The sequence below is a fragment of the Carcharhinus amblyrhynchos genome, chromosome 21 (genome assembly GCF_965287045.1).
Source record: "Carcharhinus amblyrhynchos chromosome 21, sCarAmb.v2.hapA, whole genome shotgun sequence".
NCBI lineage: Eukaryota > Metazoa > Chordata > Chondrichthyes > Carcharhiniformes > Carcharhinidae > Carcharhinus > Carcharhinus amblyrhynchos.
Genome location: NC_137344.1, coordinates 47,425,377 through 47,439,121, shown reverse-complemented (window position 1 = coordinate 47,439,121; position 13,745 = coordinate 47,425,377). Strand labels below are relative to the sequence as shown.

Genomic DNA, 13,745 nt, shown 5'->3' with positions numbered 1-13,745 from the left:
TTCAAAAACCCCTATCTTGTACCTTACTCACATGGTCATCCATCTTTGACATGAGCCTCGATTGTTAAGTGTTGGTGAGATGCTCCACTGTAGGGGATGAGTAGTCATGATGTGGGTATGCCGGCGTTGGACTGGCGTAAACACAGTAAAAAGTCTGACAACACCAGGTTTTAGTCCAACCTATTTATTTGATAATATACTCGCAAGCTTTCGGGTTAGCCCCTTCGTCAGGTGAATGGAGAGTTCTGGCCTCAGACAGAGCATATAAAGCACAGACTGTTTAGAGATTACTGATTAGAATGCGAATCCTTACACCTAACCTGCTGTTCAAGACCTGAAGTGGCTGATAATGTGAGTGGAAGGAGCACTGATCACAGGTTAAAGAGATGTGTATTGTCTCCAGACAGTACAGTAAGTGAGGTTTTGCAAACCCAGGCAAGTCACGGGGGTTACAGATAGTGCGACATGAACCCAAGATCCCTGTTGAGACCGTCCTCATGTGTGCGGAACTTGGCTATCAGTCTCTGCTCAGCGACTCTGCGCTGTCGTGTGTCGTGAAGGCCGCCTTGGAGAATGCTTACCCGAAGGTCAGAGGCTGAATGCCCGTGACCACTGAAGTGTTCGCCAACAGGAAGGGAACAGTCTTGCCTGGTGACTGTCGAGCGATGTTCATTCATCCGTTGTCGTAGCGTCTGCATGGTCTCCCCAATGTACCATGCTTCGGGACATCCTTTCTTGCAACGTATCAGGTAGACAATGTTGGCCGAGTTGCAAGAGTATTTACCATGTACCTGGTGGACGGTATTCTCACGTGTGATGATGGTATCCATGTCGATGATCCGGCATGTCTTGCAGAGGTTGCTGTGGCAGGGTTGTGTGGTATTGTGGTCACTGTTCTCCTGAAGGCTGGGTAGTTTGCTGCGAACTACCCAGCCTTCAGGAGAACAGTGACCACAATACCACACAACCCTGCCACAGCAACCTCTGCAAGACATGCCGGATCATCGACATGGATACCATCATCACACGTGAGAATACCGTCCACCAGGTACATGGTAAATACTCTTGCAACTCGGCCAACATTGTCTACCTGATACGTTGCAAGAAAGGATGTCCCGAAGCATGGTACATTGGGGAGACCATGCAGACGCTACGACAACGGATGAATGAACATCGCTCGACAGTCACCAGGCAAGACTGTTCCCTTCCTGTTGGCGAACACTTCAGTGGTCACGGGCATTCAGCCTCTGACCTTCGGGTAAGCATTCTCCAAGGCGGCCTTCACGACACACGACAGCGCAGAGTCGCTGAACAGAGACTGATAGCCAAGTTCCGCACACATGAGGACGGTCTCAACAGGGATCTTGGGTTCATGTCGCACTATCTGTAACCCCCGTGACTTGCCTGGGTTTGCAAAACCTCACTTACTGTACTGTCTGGAGACAATACACATCTCTTTAACCTGTGATCAGTGCTCCTTCCACTCACATTATCAGCCACTTCAGGTCTTGAACAGCAGGTTAGGTGTAAGGATTCGCATTCTAATCAGTAATCTCTAAACTGTCTGTGCTTTATATGCTCTGTCTGAGGCCAGAACTCTCCATTCACCTGACGAAGGGGCTAACCCGAAAGCTTGCGAGTATATTATCAAATAAATAGGTTGGACTAAAACCTGGTGTTGTCAGACTTTTTACGGGGATGAGTATCCAGCCCTCGGTGGATATCCGTGTGTGTATTTTACAACAAGAGTCACTCAGGACTGGAAGTCATGGTTCTTTTATATTGCTCTTGGTTTAGGGTCATTCCTGGGAGTTACTCTGAAATTGGCTCACCTAACACAGTAAGAAGTCTCACAACACCGGGTTAAAGTCCAACAGACTTACTTGGTAGCAAAAGCCACTAGTTTTCAAAGTACTTGCTGCCTCTTCGTCAGGTGAGTGGCTTTTGCTACCAAATAAACCTGTTGGAATTTAACCTGTTGTTGCGAGACTTCTTATTGTATTTACCCCTGTCCAACACCAGCATCCCCACATCACCTAACATACACACACATATTGTGTCTTAAACCTTTTTCTAGTCTTCATTGTCCAGTGTCACCATGTTTATCATTGAAGCATTGAGAATGTTCCTGACCTAGTCATCCAAGAGTACTGAGAATACAGCTGTGGGCTGGGATTGAAATTGTAGCGTCTATTTGGGAGAGTAATGCTTCAACTGTGTGTCTAATATTGCCTGCTGGGTTATATCACTGTGCAAAGTATTACTTACCAGTGCTGTGTTGGAGAACATGATGATCCCTCATTAATACTGGGCTCTCTGTGTTTGAGCAGTTTCTGGCCTGTCTGGTTCAACTGCCTCCACCTCTCAGCACCACTGATGTTCTCTGGCTGTCCTGCTTCTGCTATCCTTTACTGAGGTAAGTGTGCAATCGGCCAGTAATCAACAAAATAACTGCCAAGTTTTCGCTGTGATCGCAGGTTAAGTGACTGCTTCTGATGGGGATAAACTGAGCTGATTGAGGTAGAAGAAAATAAATTCTGGTAAAAGATAATTTAAAATTCAAGGGGAGGGGCAGAGGTTGAGGGGGGAATGCGAGGCAAAGCTTTTTTTACCCAGAGGGTGGTAATGGTCTAGAATGCGCTGCCTGGGAGGGTGGTAGAGGTGAGTTGCTTCACAACTTTTAAAATGTATCTGGTTGAGCACTTGGCACAAGATAACATTCAGGGCTGTGGGCCAAGTGCTGGTAAATGGGATTAGGTGGGAGTTTAGGTGTTCTCGTGTATTGGTGCAGACTCGATGGGCCGAAAGCTTTTTCTGCAGTGTATGATTCTATGAAAATCTGTGTTCTAGTCGTAAGTCAGGATGATAGAGCACAGGTGAAGATCATTTGGCCTAGTCTGCTTTTTTTGAAAGAACTATCCAATTTGTCCCACTGCACCCTGTTCCTGCTGTCTCCCTGCAAATGTTTCTCCTTACCCAATTTTTTAAAAAAAGTTATTGATTTTGCTATCATAACCATGTTGGGCATTGCATATTAGATTATCATAACTCACTGTATTAAACAGTTCTCATCATGTCTCTTCTAATTTTTGCTAATCCCCTTAAATCGGTGTGTCTGATTACTGACTAACCCTCCTCCCTGTGGAAACTGTCTCCTCGTTTTAGAAAAACCCTTCAGGATTTTGGAAACCTCTGCTAAATTTCAACTGGTGCTTTCCCACCCTGGAATGCAGTGTGACCAGTAAATGCATATAACTTCAGTCCTGACCCTCTAACATTAGAACAGAAAAGTTCAATTTCCAAACTGTTAGTTTACAGACTCTGGTTCAAACTCTGAAATTTGAGGTACAAGGCACCATGCAACTATTGTGACCGCTATAATGTTTAGGGAGGCATTGGTATTGTCAGTAATCCAGAGACCCAGGGATGATACTCAGGGGACTCTTGTTTAAATCCTACCACAGCAGATAGTGAAATTTAAATTTAGTAAAGATCTAGAATTAAGAATCTAATGATGACCGTGAAACCCTTGTCGATTGTTGTAAAAACCTACTAATGTCCTTTAGGGAAGGAAATCTGCTGTCCTTACCCAGTCTGGCCTACTTGTGACTCTGGACCCACAGCAATGTGATTGACTCTTAACTGCCCTCTGACATGGTCTAGCAAGCCACTCAGTTCAAAGGCAATTCTTTCATGGAATGGGCAATAAATCCATCCACACTTTAAGAAAGAATTATAAAAACTATTTAATTGCGACCTATTGTAGAAATGGTAATTCGCAGCACTTGAATCCCATTTCCTTGTTCTTTGCTTATATTTTTACTTCCATATGCATATCGTGGTTTCCTGTTGAGTAATATTCACAAATCAGGTTCACAAATCCATGAAGGTTGCGTCACAAGTGGAGAAGGTTGTTAGGAAGGCTTATGGGATGTTAGCCTTTATAGGAAGGGGCATAGAGTATAAAAGCTGCCGTCTAATGCTTCAGTTGTACAGAACGTTGGTTAGACCGCATTTGGAGTACTGCGTCCAGTTCTGGTCACCTTACTACCGGAAGGACGTGGAGTCTCTGGAAAGGGTGCAGAGGAGGTTTACCAGGATGTTGCCTGGCATGGGGGGACTGGGTTACGAGGAGAGATTGAAGAAACTGGGACTATTCTCCTTGGAAAGACGGAGATTGAGAGGGGACATGATAGAAGTATATAAGATACTGAAGGGAATAGATGGAGTTAATAGTGAGAGACTGCTCCCTAGACTGGGTACGAACACGAGAGGTCATCATTTAAGGGTGAGGGGGGAGAGGTATAATTTGGAGGTGAGAGGAAGGTTCTTTACGCAGAGAGTTGTGGGGGTCTGGAACGCGCTACCGAGTAGGGTGGTGGAGGCAGGAACGTTGGACTCGTTTAAGATGCAGTTAGATAGGCACATGAGTGAAACGAGAATGGAGGGATATAGAACATAGAACATAGAACATTACAGCGCAGAACAGGCCCTTCGGCCCACGATGTTGCGCCGACCAGTTACAAAAACAATGACCCACTAGCCTATACCAATCCCTTTTCGTCCATAAACCTATCCAGAGATCTCTTAAACGCCCCCAAACTAGACGCATCTACAACTGCAGCAGGCAGGGCATTCCAATCCCTCACCACCCGCTGGGTAAAGAACCTACCCCTGACATCCGTCCTGTAGCTACCCCCCCTTAATTTAAAGTCATGCCCCCTCGTGCTAGCTTTCTCCATCCGAGGAAAAAGGCTATCACTATCCACCCTATCTAAACCCCTAATCATCTTATATGTTTCAATAAGATCCCCTCTTAGCCGCCTTCTTCCCAACGAAAACAACCCTAGATCCCTCAGTCTCTCCTCATAGGACCTCCCCACCATACCAGGCAACATCCTAGTAAACCTCCTCTGCACCCTCTCCAACGCCTCCACATCCTTCTTGTAATGCGGGGACCAGAACTGCACACAGTACTCCAAGTGCGGCCGCACTAGAGTAGTGTACAGTTGCAACATTACACTGCGACTCCTAAATTCAATCCCCCTACCAATAAACGCCAAGACACCGTACGCCTTCTTGACAACCTTATCTACTTGATTCCCAACTTTCAGGGATCTATGTACACACACACCTAGATCCCTCTGTTCATCCACACTATTCAAAGTCCTCCCGTTAGCCCTATACTCGACACATCTGTTGCTCCTACCAAAGTGAATTACCTCACACTTCTCCGCATTAAATTCCATCCGCCACCTCTCGGCCCAGCTCTGCAACCTATCTAAGTCTCCCTGCAGACTATGACACCCTTCCTCACAATCTACCACACCTCCAACTTTGGTGTCATCAGCAAATTTACTAATCCACCCAACTATACCCTCATCCAGATCATTAATAAAAATTACAAACAACAGTGGCCCCAAAACAGATCCCTGAGGCACACCACTCGTAACTGCACTCCATGATGAATATTTACCATCCACCACCACCCTCTGTCTCCTATCTGATAGCCAATTCCTGATCCAACTTCCTAGATTACCCACAATCCCATACATCTGCATTTTCTGCAGAAGCCTACCATGGTGAACCTTATCGAACGCCTTACTAAAATCCATGTATACCACGTCAACTGCCTTACCCCCATCCACCTCTTTGGTCACCTTCTCAAAAAACTCAATAAGGTTAGTAAGGCACGACCTACCTGCTACAAAACCATGCTGACTATTTCTAATCAATTCATTACACTCCAAATAACTATAAATCCTATCCCTAATAATTTTTTCTAAAACCTTGCCCACAACAGAAGTAAGACTCACCGGTCTATAATTCCCGGCAAAGTCTCTGTTCCCCTTCTTAAACAATGGGACAACATTCGCTATCCTCCAATCCTCCGGGACTACACCAGAGACCAATGACGACCTGAAGATCTGAGCCAGAGGCTCTGCAATCACCTCTCTAGCCTCCCAGAGAATCCTAGGGTAGATCCCATCCGGACCAGGGGACTTATCTATTTTCAGCCCCTCAAGAATTTCCAGCACATCCTCTTTATCAACCGTAATACTTTCTATTTTACACCCCTGCGACCCAATGTCCTCCTCAGCTATATTCATGTCCCCCTGCGTGAACACCGAAGAGAAATATTGGTTCAATACTTCTCCAATCTCCTCCGGTTCCACACACAACTTCCCCCTGCTGTCTGTAACTGGCCCTAATCTTGCCCTGACCAACCTTCTGTTCTTGACATACTTATAGAACGCCTTAGGATTCTCCTTAATCCTATCAGCCAAAGTCTTCTCATGTCCTCTTTTAGCCCTTCTCAACTCACTCTTCAACTCCCTCCTAGCCAATCTAAAGCTTTCTAGTGCACTATCTGAGCCCTCCAATCTCATCCGAACATAAGCCTCCTTTTTCTTTTTAACCATCGACTCAACTCTTTTAGTGCACCACGGTTCCCTAGATCTACCAAATCCACCATGCCTGACAGGGACATACCTATCAAGGACTTGCAGTAGCTGCTCCTTGAAAAAATTCCACATTTCAGATGTTCCCAGTCCCTGCAATCCCCTAATCCAATCCATGCTTCCTAATTCACTCCTGATAGCCTCATAATCGCCCTTACCCCAGCTAAAATTGCTGACCCGAGGTTCACGCCTATCTCTTCCCATCACTAAGGTGAACGTAACCGAATTGTGGTCACTATCACCAAAATGCACACCAACTTCCAAGTCTAGCACCTGGTCTGGCTCATTTCCCAGCACCAAATCCAATATAGCCTCACCTCTAGTTGGCCTGTCTACATACTGAGACAAAAAACCTTCCTGCACGCTTTGTACAAACACTGACCCCTCTAGCGAGCTAGAACTATAGCAACTCCAATCAATATTCGTAAAGTTAAAGTCCCCCATAACAATTACCCTATTACTTTCACTCCTAACCAGGATTGTCTCCGCAATCCTTTCCTCAACCTCTCTAGAACTTTTAGGAGGTCTATAAAAGACTCCCAACAGGGTGACCTCTCCTCTCCTATTTCTAATCTCCGCCCATACTACCTCAACTGACAAGTCCTCATCAAACTTTCTCTCCGACACTGTGATACAGTCCTTGACTAGCAATGCTACCCCACCCCCCCTTCTACCTTCTTCTCTACTCCGACTAAAGCATTTGTACCCCGGAACCTGCAACATCCATTCCTGACCCTGCTCTATCCAAGTCTCAGAAATGGCCACAACATCAAAGTCCCAGGTACTGATCCACGCTGCAAGTTCATCCACTTTATTGCGAATACTCCTCGCATTAAAGTACACGCATTTCAAACCCTGCTCCGCCCCACCCCCACTATGCCGTGCCTTGCATTCCCCAACTATGCCCCCCTCACTTTCACCCCCTTTCCTCACTATCCCTCCCCCCCTCCGAATCAGTTTAAACCTTCCTGCATCGCTTTTGCAAATTTACCCCCCAGGATATTGATTCCCCTCTGGTTCAGGTGTAGACCATCCCTCTTATAGAGGTCCCACCTTCCCCAGAATGAGCCCCAATTGCTCAAGTACCTGAACCCCTCCCTCCTGCACCATCCCCTCAGCCACGAGTTCAAACTTTCCCTCTCCCTATTCCTCTCTAATCTATCCCGTGGCACAGGCAAGAGTCCAGATATAACTACTCTTTCTGACTTCGCCTTGAGTTTCCACCCCAACTCCATAAATCTTTGCTTAATATCCCCTTCCCTTAATCTCCCTATGTCATGTGTCCCCACATGAACTATAACTTGGGGTTGATCTCCCTCTCCCCTAAGAGTCCTGAATACTCTGTCCGATACATCCTGGACCCCAGCCCCTGGTAGGCAACACACCAGCCCAGAGTCCCTACCCTTACCTCCAACTCTCCTATCCGTCCCCATAACCGTGGAGTCCCCAATCACGAGGCCCAATCTCTTACCCCTAACCACCTGAGGCTTGCCAATAGGCTCACCCCCAGAGACCTGCTCCCTTTGGCTATCCCCAGTTGATTTCTCCTCAACTGTAGCCTCCAGGACCGAGAACCTATTTTGGAGGGGAACAGCCCCAGGGGATTGTCCCCCCAACTGCTTTTTGCCCCTCTTCCTGGCAGTGACCCAAGACTTATTCCTAGGAGTGACTATCTCCTTATAACTCCTTTCTATGTCCTGCTCCACTTCCCGAATTATACGGAGCTCCTCTAATTCCCCTTCCAGCTCCTTTACACGCTCCTCCAGAAACTGCAATCTAACACACTTCCCACAAGTAAAATCACCTGAAACACTGCGGGAGTCCCTCACTACATACATCCCACAGGAGATGCAGCTTACAGCCTGAACTGCCATCCCTGAATCAATTACCAGCAGAAAAGTAAAAATATAAAAAAAAACTTCCCTCACACTTATAATTAGGTTAGAGGAGGTGGAAGGGTGGGATTCTCTACCAGTGTAGAGAATCGGGAATCCTCTCTGCACTAATTTATAGTGTTAGGGGCACGAGAAAAAAAAACTACAACTACCGGTAAGCGTCCTAGTGACGACTTCCGGTTTCTAACTAATTTAAAAAAAAAACCGCCGAAACTCGCGACTTAACACTAAAAATAAAAAGTTAAACGGAATAAACAGAAAATTATACCTTATTTTTGCCTCCTCGCACGCCCAAAAATCGCTGCCTCTCGACTCAGCTCCACAGGAACAATGAGATATGGTAGGGGCTATTAAATAGGGTTAAACCTCGGGAGACACCGGAAGGGCAGGCTGTAAGATTAATATTTTTGTCTTTATTTCACAGGTGGAGGTCCACCTCGTGTCAAGCGAGGGGCATGCACAAGGCGGGTCGTGCGTGGGCTGCTCTTGGAAGTCCAGGAGTGGCCTAGTACTTCATGTCGGTGTGTGTGCTTGATCCTGGACCGGTAGACGGGCGCCGCAACAGCTCAGTGACTAGCACTGCTGGCTGTGCAGACACATGGATTTGGGCCTGTGTCTGTGGGAGTTTGCGCATTCTCCCTGTGGTTGCGTGGGTTTCCTCCGGGCGCTCCGGTTTTCTCCCACACCCCAAAGATGTGCTCTTAGGCTAATCGGTTTTTACCAAATTGACACTATTTCTTCCCTGAATCTGACTGAGTAGGGTTCCATTCGTAGACATGCAGGGTAGAATAGGTGTAGGGTGATGCGGCGGCGCGGGCTCGTTGGGCCGAAGGGCCTGTTTCCCGTGCTGCGTTGTTCTTTGTTCTTTTAATATTATCGTCTCTGGCAGCGCTTCTCTTTTTATCCTTCTTGTTTTGATTTTGTGGGCCTTTAGGTTTGGAAAAGATTGGTTTTAGCTGTGTGGCCTCATTGTGAATTCTAAATCAGAATACCAAACACTTCGATAAAATCAGTGACTCAGTGTAGGAGCATGAAAAATTGGAGGAGACCTTTCAACTCTTCACCATTCAGTAAAACCATGGGCTGATCTTCAACTTCACCTTCTTGTACTATCCCCATGGCTCATAATTCCATTAGTACCTAAAATTAATTGATCTCTGGCTTGAGTATACTCAATGACTGACATCCAAACCCCCCTTGGAGTAGAGAATTTCAAAGGTTCCCAACCTTTCCAAGAAATGCTTCTTAAAGGCAAAAGCATGCATTAGGGTGTATTTCCTTTCATTACTCTTTCCCAAGAATCTACTACATTGAGCTGTGTCTGTCACCCATCTGCCTACCCTGCATGAGGAGCACTTTGTTAAACATCGGATCTGGCAGGGCAGTTTAGTGCTACTAACTGGCTCTGATGATGGTGCTAGGGCGGAAATCTCCATCATTTGAAGAGGGGGACATTTTCTCACTGGCCTACAATGATTTTTGGCTGATTTGGCTTCCTCGTTGCTCAATCTCTTCCCCTGAGACTGGATTTACAGGGCAGCAAGATGACCACAGCTCTCTGGGTACTCTGGGCAGAACACCACTAGGCTTCCCCTGAGCCTCAACTCTCAGTTGTGTTGTGCCGCCACTACTCCTGGGCTTCTCTGAAAGCCAGCTCTTAGCTGCACTGAGCAGCTGCAACTCTGAGGCCTGCCTGAGCTCCCAGCTACACCAGGCCACTGCTACTCCTGGGCTTCCCTGGGCCCCAGCTGTATGCCACAATGACTCCTGGGCTTTTGCGAGTCCCTGGCCACTCAGCAGCATTAAGCTAACAGCAGCAGTTTGGCAGCATTCTGTTCAGTTCCTGTGACCTGTTCATATCTCCCAGCAGGATTAAGCTCCTCTGGACTTTTACTGCCCTTCCAGTAGCACAGGGCAGCCTGTAGCATGGTGGACACTAATGGTCTCTAGTCCCTACACTCACCCAAAAAAAATTCTGCTTCTGTCCCAAATTATGAATATTTCCTGATGTCTCTTTATTTGGATTGCAAGAGTTAACTATTGCTCCAGATATTTTAAACAACCCAATAACCTTGGTGTGCAAACCTTTATAAGTATCAGGCTTGTAGAGTACTGATTCAATATTTCAGTAATTTAGTGTGTCCACCATAATTCTGGGTGGGCTAGCGTGAACTGAAGTTACTGACTGGTGCTGTTGTGCAGTCTGAAATGTGTATTTATGTAAGACATATAGAAGGCTGGAATCTTCACAAACTCCACAGCCGGGCACCAGACGGTGTCCTTCCACTGAACTGAATGACTGAATAATCCAGAGCTAAATCTGGCTGTTGGCCGACAGAAAAACTCTGCCAACATCTTTATCCATTGTGTTGTTGTAAGTTGCTATAATCCTGCTCAGAACGAGTCTTTTTGGCACTCATGGCAGGGTAGTAACTGGGGTGTTGCATTTTCTCACTTGTTGCAGTTTTAATACTTCATATTGGAGTCATCTGCTTTGGACTGAAACAGAATCCTCCGATCTAAGTGGAGGTAATCAATCAACTCTGAAGACCTGAGAGGTTTAAGGGGTCCAACTACCTAAATCCCAAAAAGTAATTGAACAGAAGCAAAAATAATACAAGCAGCTGGTGAAATGTTGGCTTTAAGGGCATCACAAGCTGGAGTGGACAATTTGATCAACTCCTCTTCCCCACCCTCCCCTTTGTGCCCAAAAATAATCTATCATTCTCCATCTGGAATGCACTCAGTGACTGGGTACCCACAGCCTCCCGGATGGAGAATTCTAACTCCTCTGGCCAGGGATAACAGCTTTTCAGTATCTACCCTGTAAGAATTTCGTACATCCCAAATAAAACTGATGAAATGTCATTGCCCTGAAACCATAACTCCATGAATGTTGCTAGACCTGCGTCTTTGCAGCATTTTCTGTTCTGGTGCTGTTGGGGAATTCTTCAATTCACAAAGTCTACTGGAAATCTCCCCCAAAAAAACTCTTGGGGTTCGAGGTTAATTGAAAATTTCAAAACTGATCCTGTTAATTAGGGATGTTAAAAGTGATGAAACCAAGCCACAGGATTTGAGCGCAGGGGTAGCGAGGTCCCCTGGATTTGAGCGCAGGGGTAGCGAGGTCCCCTGGATTTGAGCGCAGGGGCAGCGAGGTCCCCTGGATTTGAGCGCAGAGGCAGCGAGGTCCCCTGGATTTGAGCGCAGGGGCAGCGAGGTCCCCTGGATTTGAGCGCAGGGGTAGCGAGGCCCCCTGGATTTGAGCGCAGGGGCAGCGAGGTCCCCTGGATTTGAGCGCAGGGGCAGCGAGGTCCCCTGGATTTGAGCGCAGGGGCAGCGAGGTCCCCTGGATTTGAGCGCAGGGGCAGCGAGGTCCCCTGGATTTGAGCGCAGGGGCAGCGAGGTCCCCTGGATTTGAGCGCAGGGGCAGCGAGGTCCCCTGGATTTGAGCGCAGGGGCAGCGAGGTCCCCTGGATTTGAGCGCAGGGGCAGCGAGGTCCCCTGGATTTGAGCGCAGGGGCAGCGAGGTCCCCTGGATTTGAGCGCAGGGGCAGCGAGGTCCCCTGGATTTGAGCGCAGGGGCAGCGAGGTCCCCTGGATTTGAGCGCAGGGGCAGCGAGGTCCCCTGGATTTGAGCGCAGGGGCAGCGAGGTCCCCGGGATTTGAGCGCAGGGGCAGCGAGGTCCCCGGGATTTGAGCGCAGGGGCAGCGAGGTCCCCGGGATTTGAGCGCAGGGGCTTTGGGGGTCTAATGCCAGTCTCAGAATGAAATGAGAAATTACTTCACTGAGAAGGTCATGAATCTTTGGAAAAAATCTACTCCAGGTGGCTGTGAAGGCCCAGTGTATTGAGTGTATTCAAGTCAGAGATCAACGTGAGTTTTTAGTATGAAAGATATCAATGTTTATCAGGATAAGGTAGGAAAATAGGCTTGAGGTCGATCAGCTATGATGTATTTGAATGACTGAGCAGCCTCCAAAGGCAGAATGGCCTACACCTCCTGTTATCTAGGTTCCTATAATCTATTTGAATAGAAGAACAGACCTTACAGAATGGCTGAGTTGCTCTGGTTCGGAATTCCGCAGAACCAGTAAATTGATCAATAGGTGATGGATGTGCAGTTAGCAATCAGTGCCAGTTGGTAAGATGCCATCATTCTGGATGGGTAGTGGTTTGTTGTTGCTCTGTATTGGAAGTTTCCTATCTTGTGGAATGGGACAGAGAACAAAAGGAGCATTGAGCGGCATCCTCCTTTTGCACTCTTACTGCTGACTATTTCGCTTGAGAACATCGATGGTCTGATGCCCTCAGTTGGTGAAAGGCGCATGATGCAGAACAAAATAGCAGATAAGATAAAAAGTGTTTCGATTTCTGAATGTGCTGCGTGCCCAGAAAATTTCTGCATATTCTCGTGCGGGCAGCAGTGTTTAGAAATTGGAGGTTGAACGTCTTTTTTCAAAATAAGAATCGAGCAATAAAGTAATCATTCCAAACTGTGCTTTTATTGTCAGTTTTGTTTTGTCGTCAGTGCCGCTCTGTTGGGGAAGCCGCCAGATAGTTCTGTGATGACGGTGGCGACGGGCAAAAACTTTGTATTCATTCCAAAAAAGGTGAGACTTTCTTTGAACAGCGCAAGACCTCTGGTCATAATTTTGTACACCTCAATCGTTGAACTAAGTAACTTGATAAGCCTGAGGATGGTAGGGTAATCAGTTACCGCCCTCTAGAGCAGTGTGCCGGAACTTGCAGGGGTTATGGATTCACTTGAAAAGTTCTGCAAAAGCAAACTCAAGTTCCCGAAAGAAAAGAACAGTTTCAGCTGGCGGGAGTGGGTTGCGAATTAGCTGTGATTATAACAATTTTCTTCGCTCTGGGAACCTTGCTTGGGTGAGTCACGTGTACCAAATGGACCACAGAATTATTTCCTGCCCCAGGGTCTACATTTGTACTGGGTTGTACCCAGTTTTATACCCCTGTTTGTCCAGGGTGGGCATGATGAATCTGATTGCCACCTCTTGTTGTGTGGCCATACCATTGCATGTAGATAAAGGAGGAAAGAATGATAAATAAAAGTTTTTATTTAGCAAAAGGAAAGCTGTCAGAAGATTGTCAAACAGGTTGGCATTGTGGCGAATAAATTGCTACTGCTTTGTTCCACATACAAGCCAGCATTAACATTCCTCAAGATTGTATTCATGCACCCCCTGCAGCGTGTAATTGACATGTCAGAGTGTTTTGTATCACAGGAAGAGACCCTTCGGCCCATCTTATCAGCACTAATCATCAAGTACCTATCTAAGATCTCTGTGCACGGTGGCACAGTGGTTAGTGCTGCTGCCTCACAGCACCAGGGACCCGGGTTCAATTCTTGGCTTGGGTCACTGTCT

General features: G+C 46.9%; 1 protein-coding gene across 4 annotated transcripts in view; it reads left to right on the top strand.

Annotated features, from left to right (window-relative positions):
* Positions 1-13,745, top strand: part of tmem94 (transmembrane protein 94) — a 137,611-nt gene that overhangs the window by 103,288 nt on the left and 20,578 nt on the right. For all 4 annotated transcript variants that reach the window (XM_080209105.1, XM_080209107.1, XM_080209104.1 and 1 more), the window contains 2 exons: positions 2,331-2,416; positions 12,887-12,968. In XM_080209105.1, the coding sequence (XP_080065231.1) occupies positions 2,331-2,416; positions 12,887-12,968 (168 nt within the window). The remainder of the gene's footprint in view (positions 1-2,330; positions 2,417-12,886; positions 12,969-13,745) is intronic.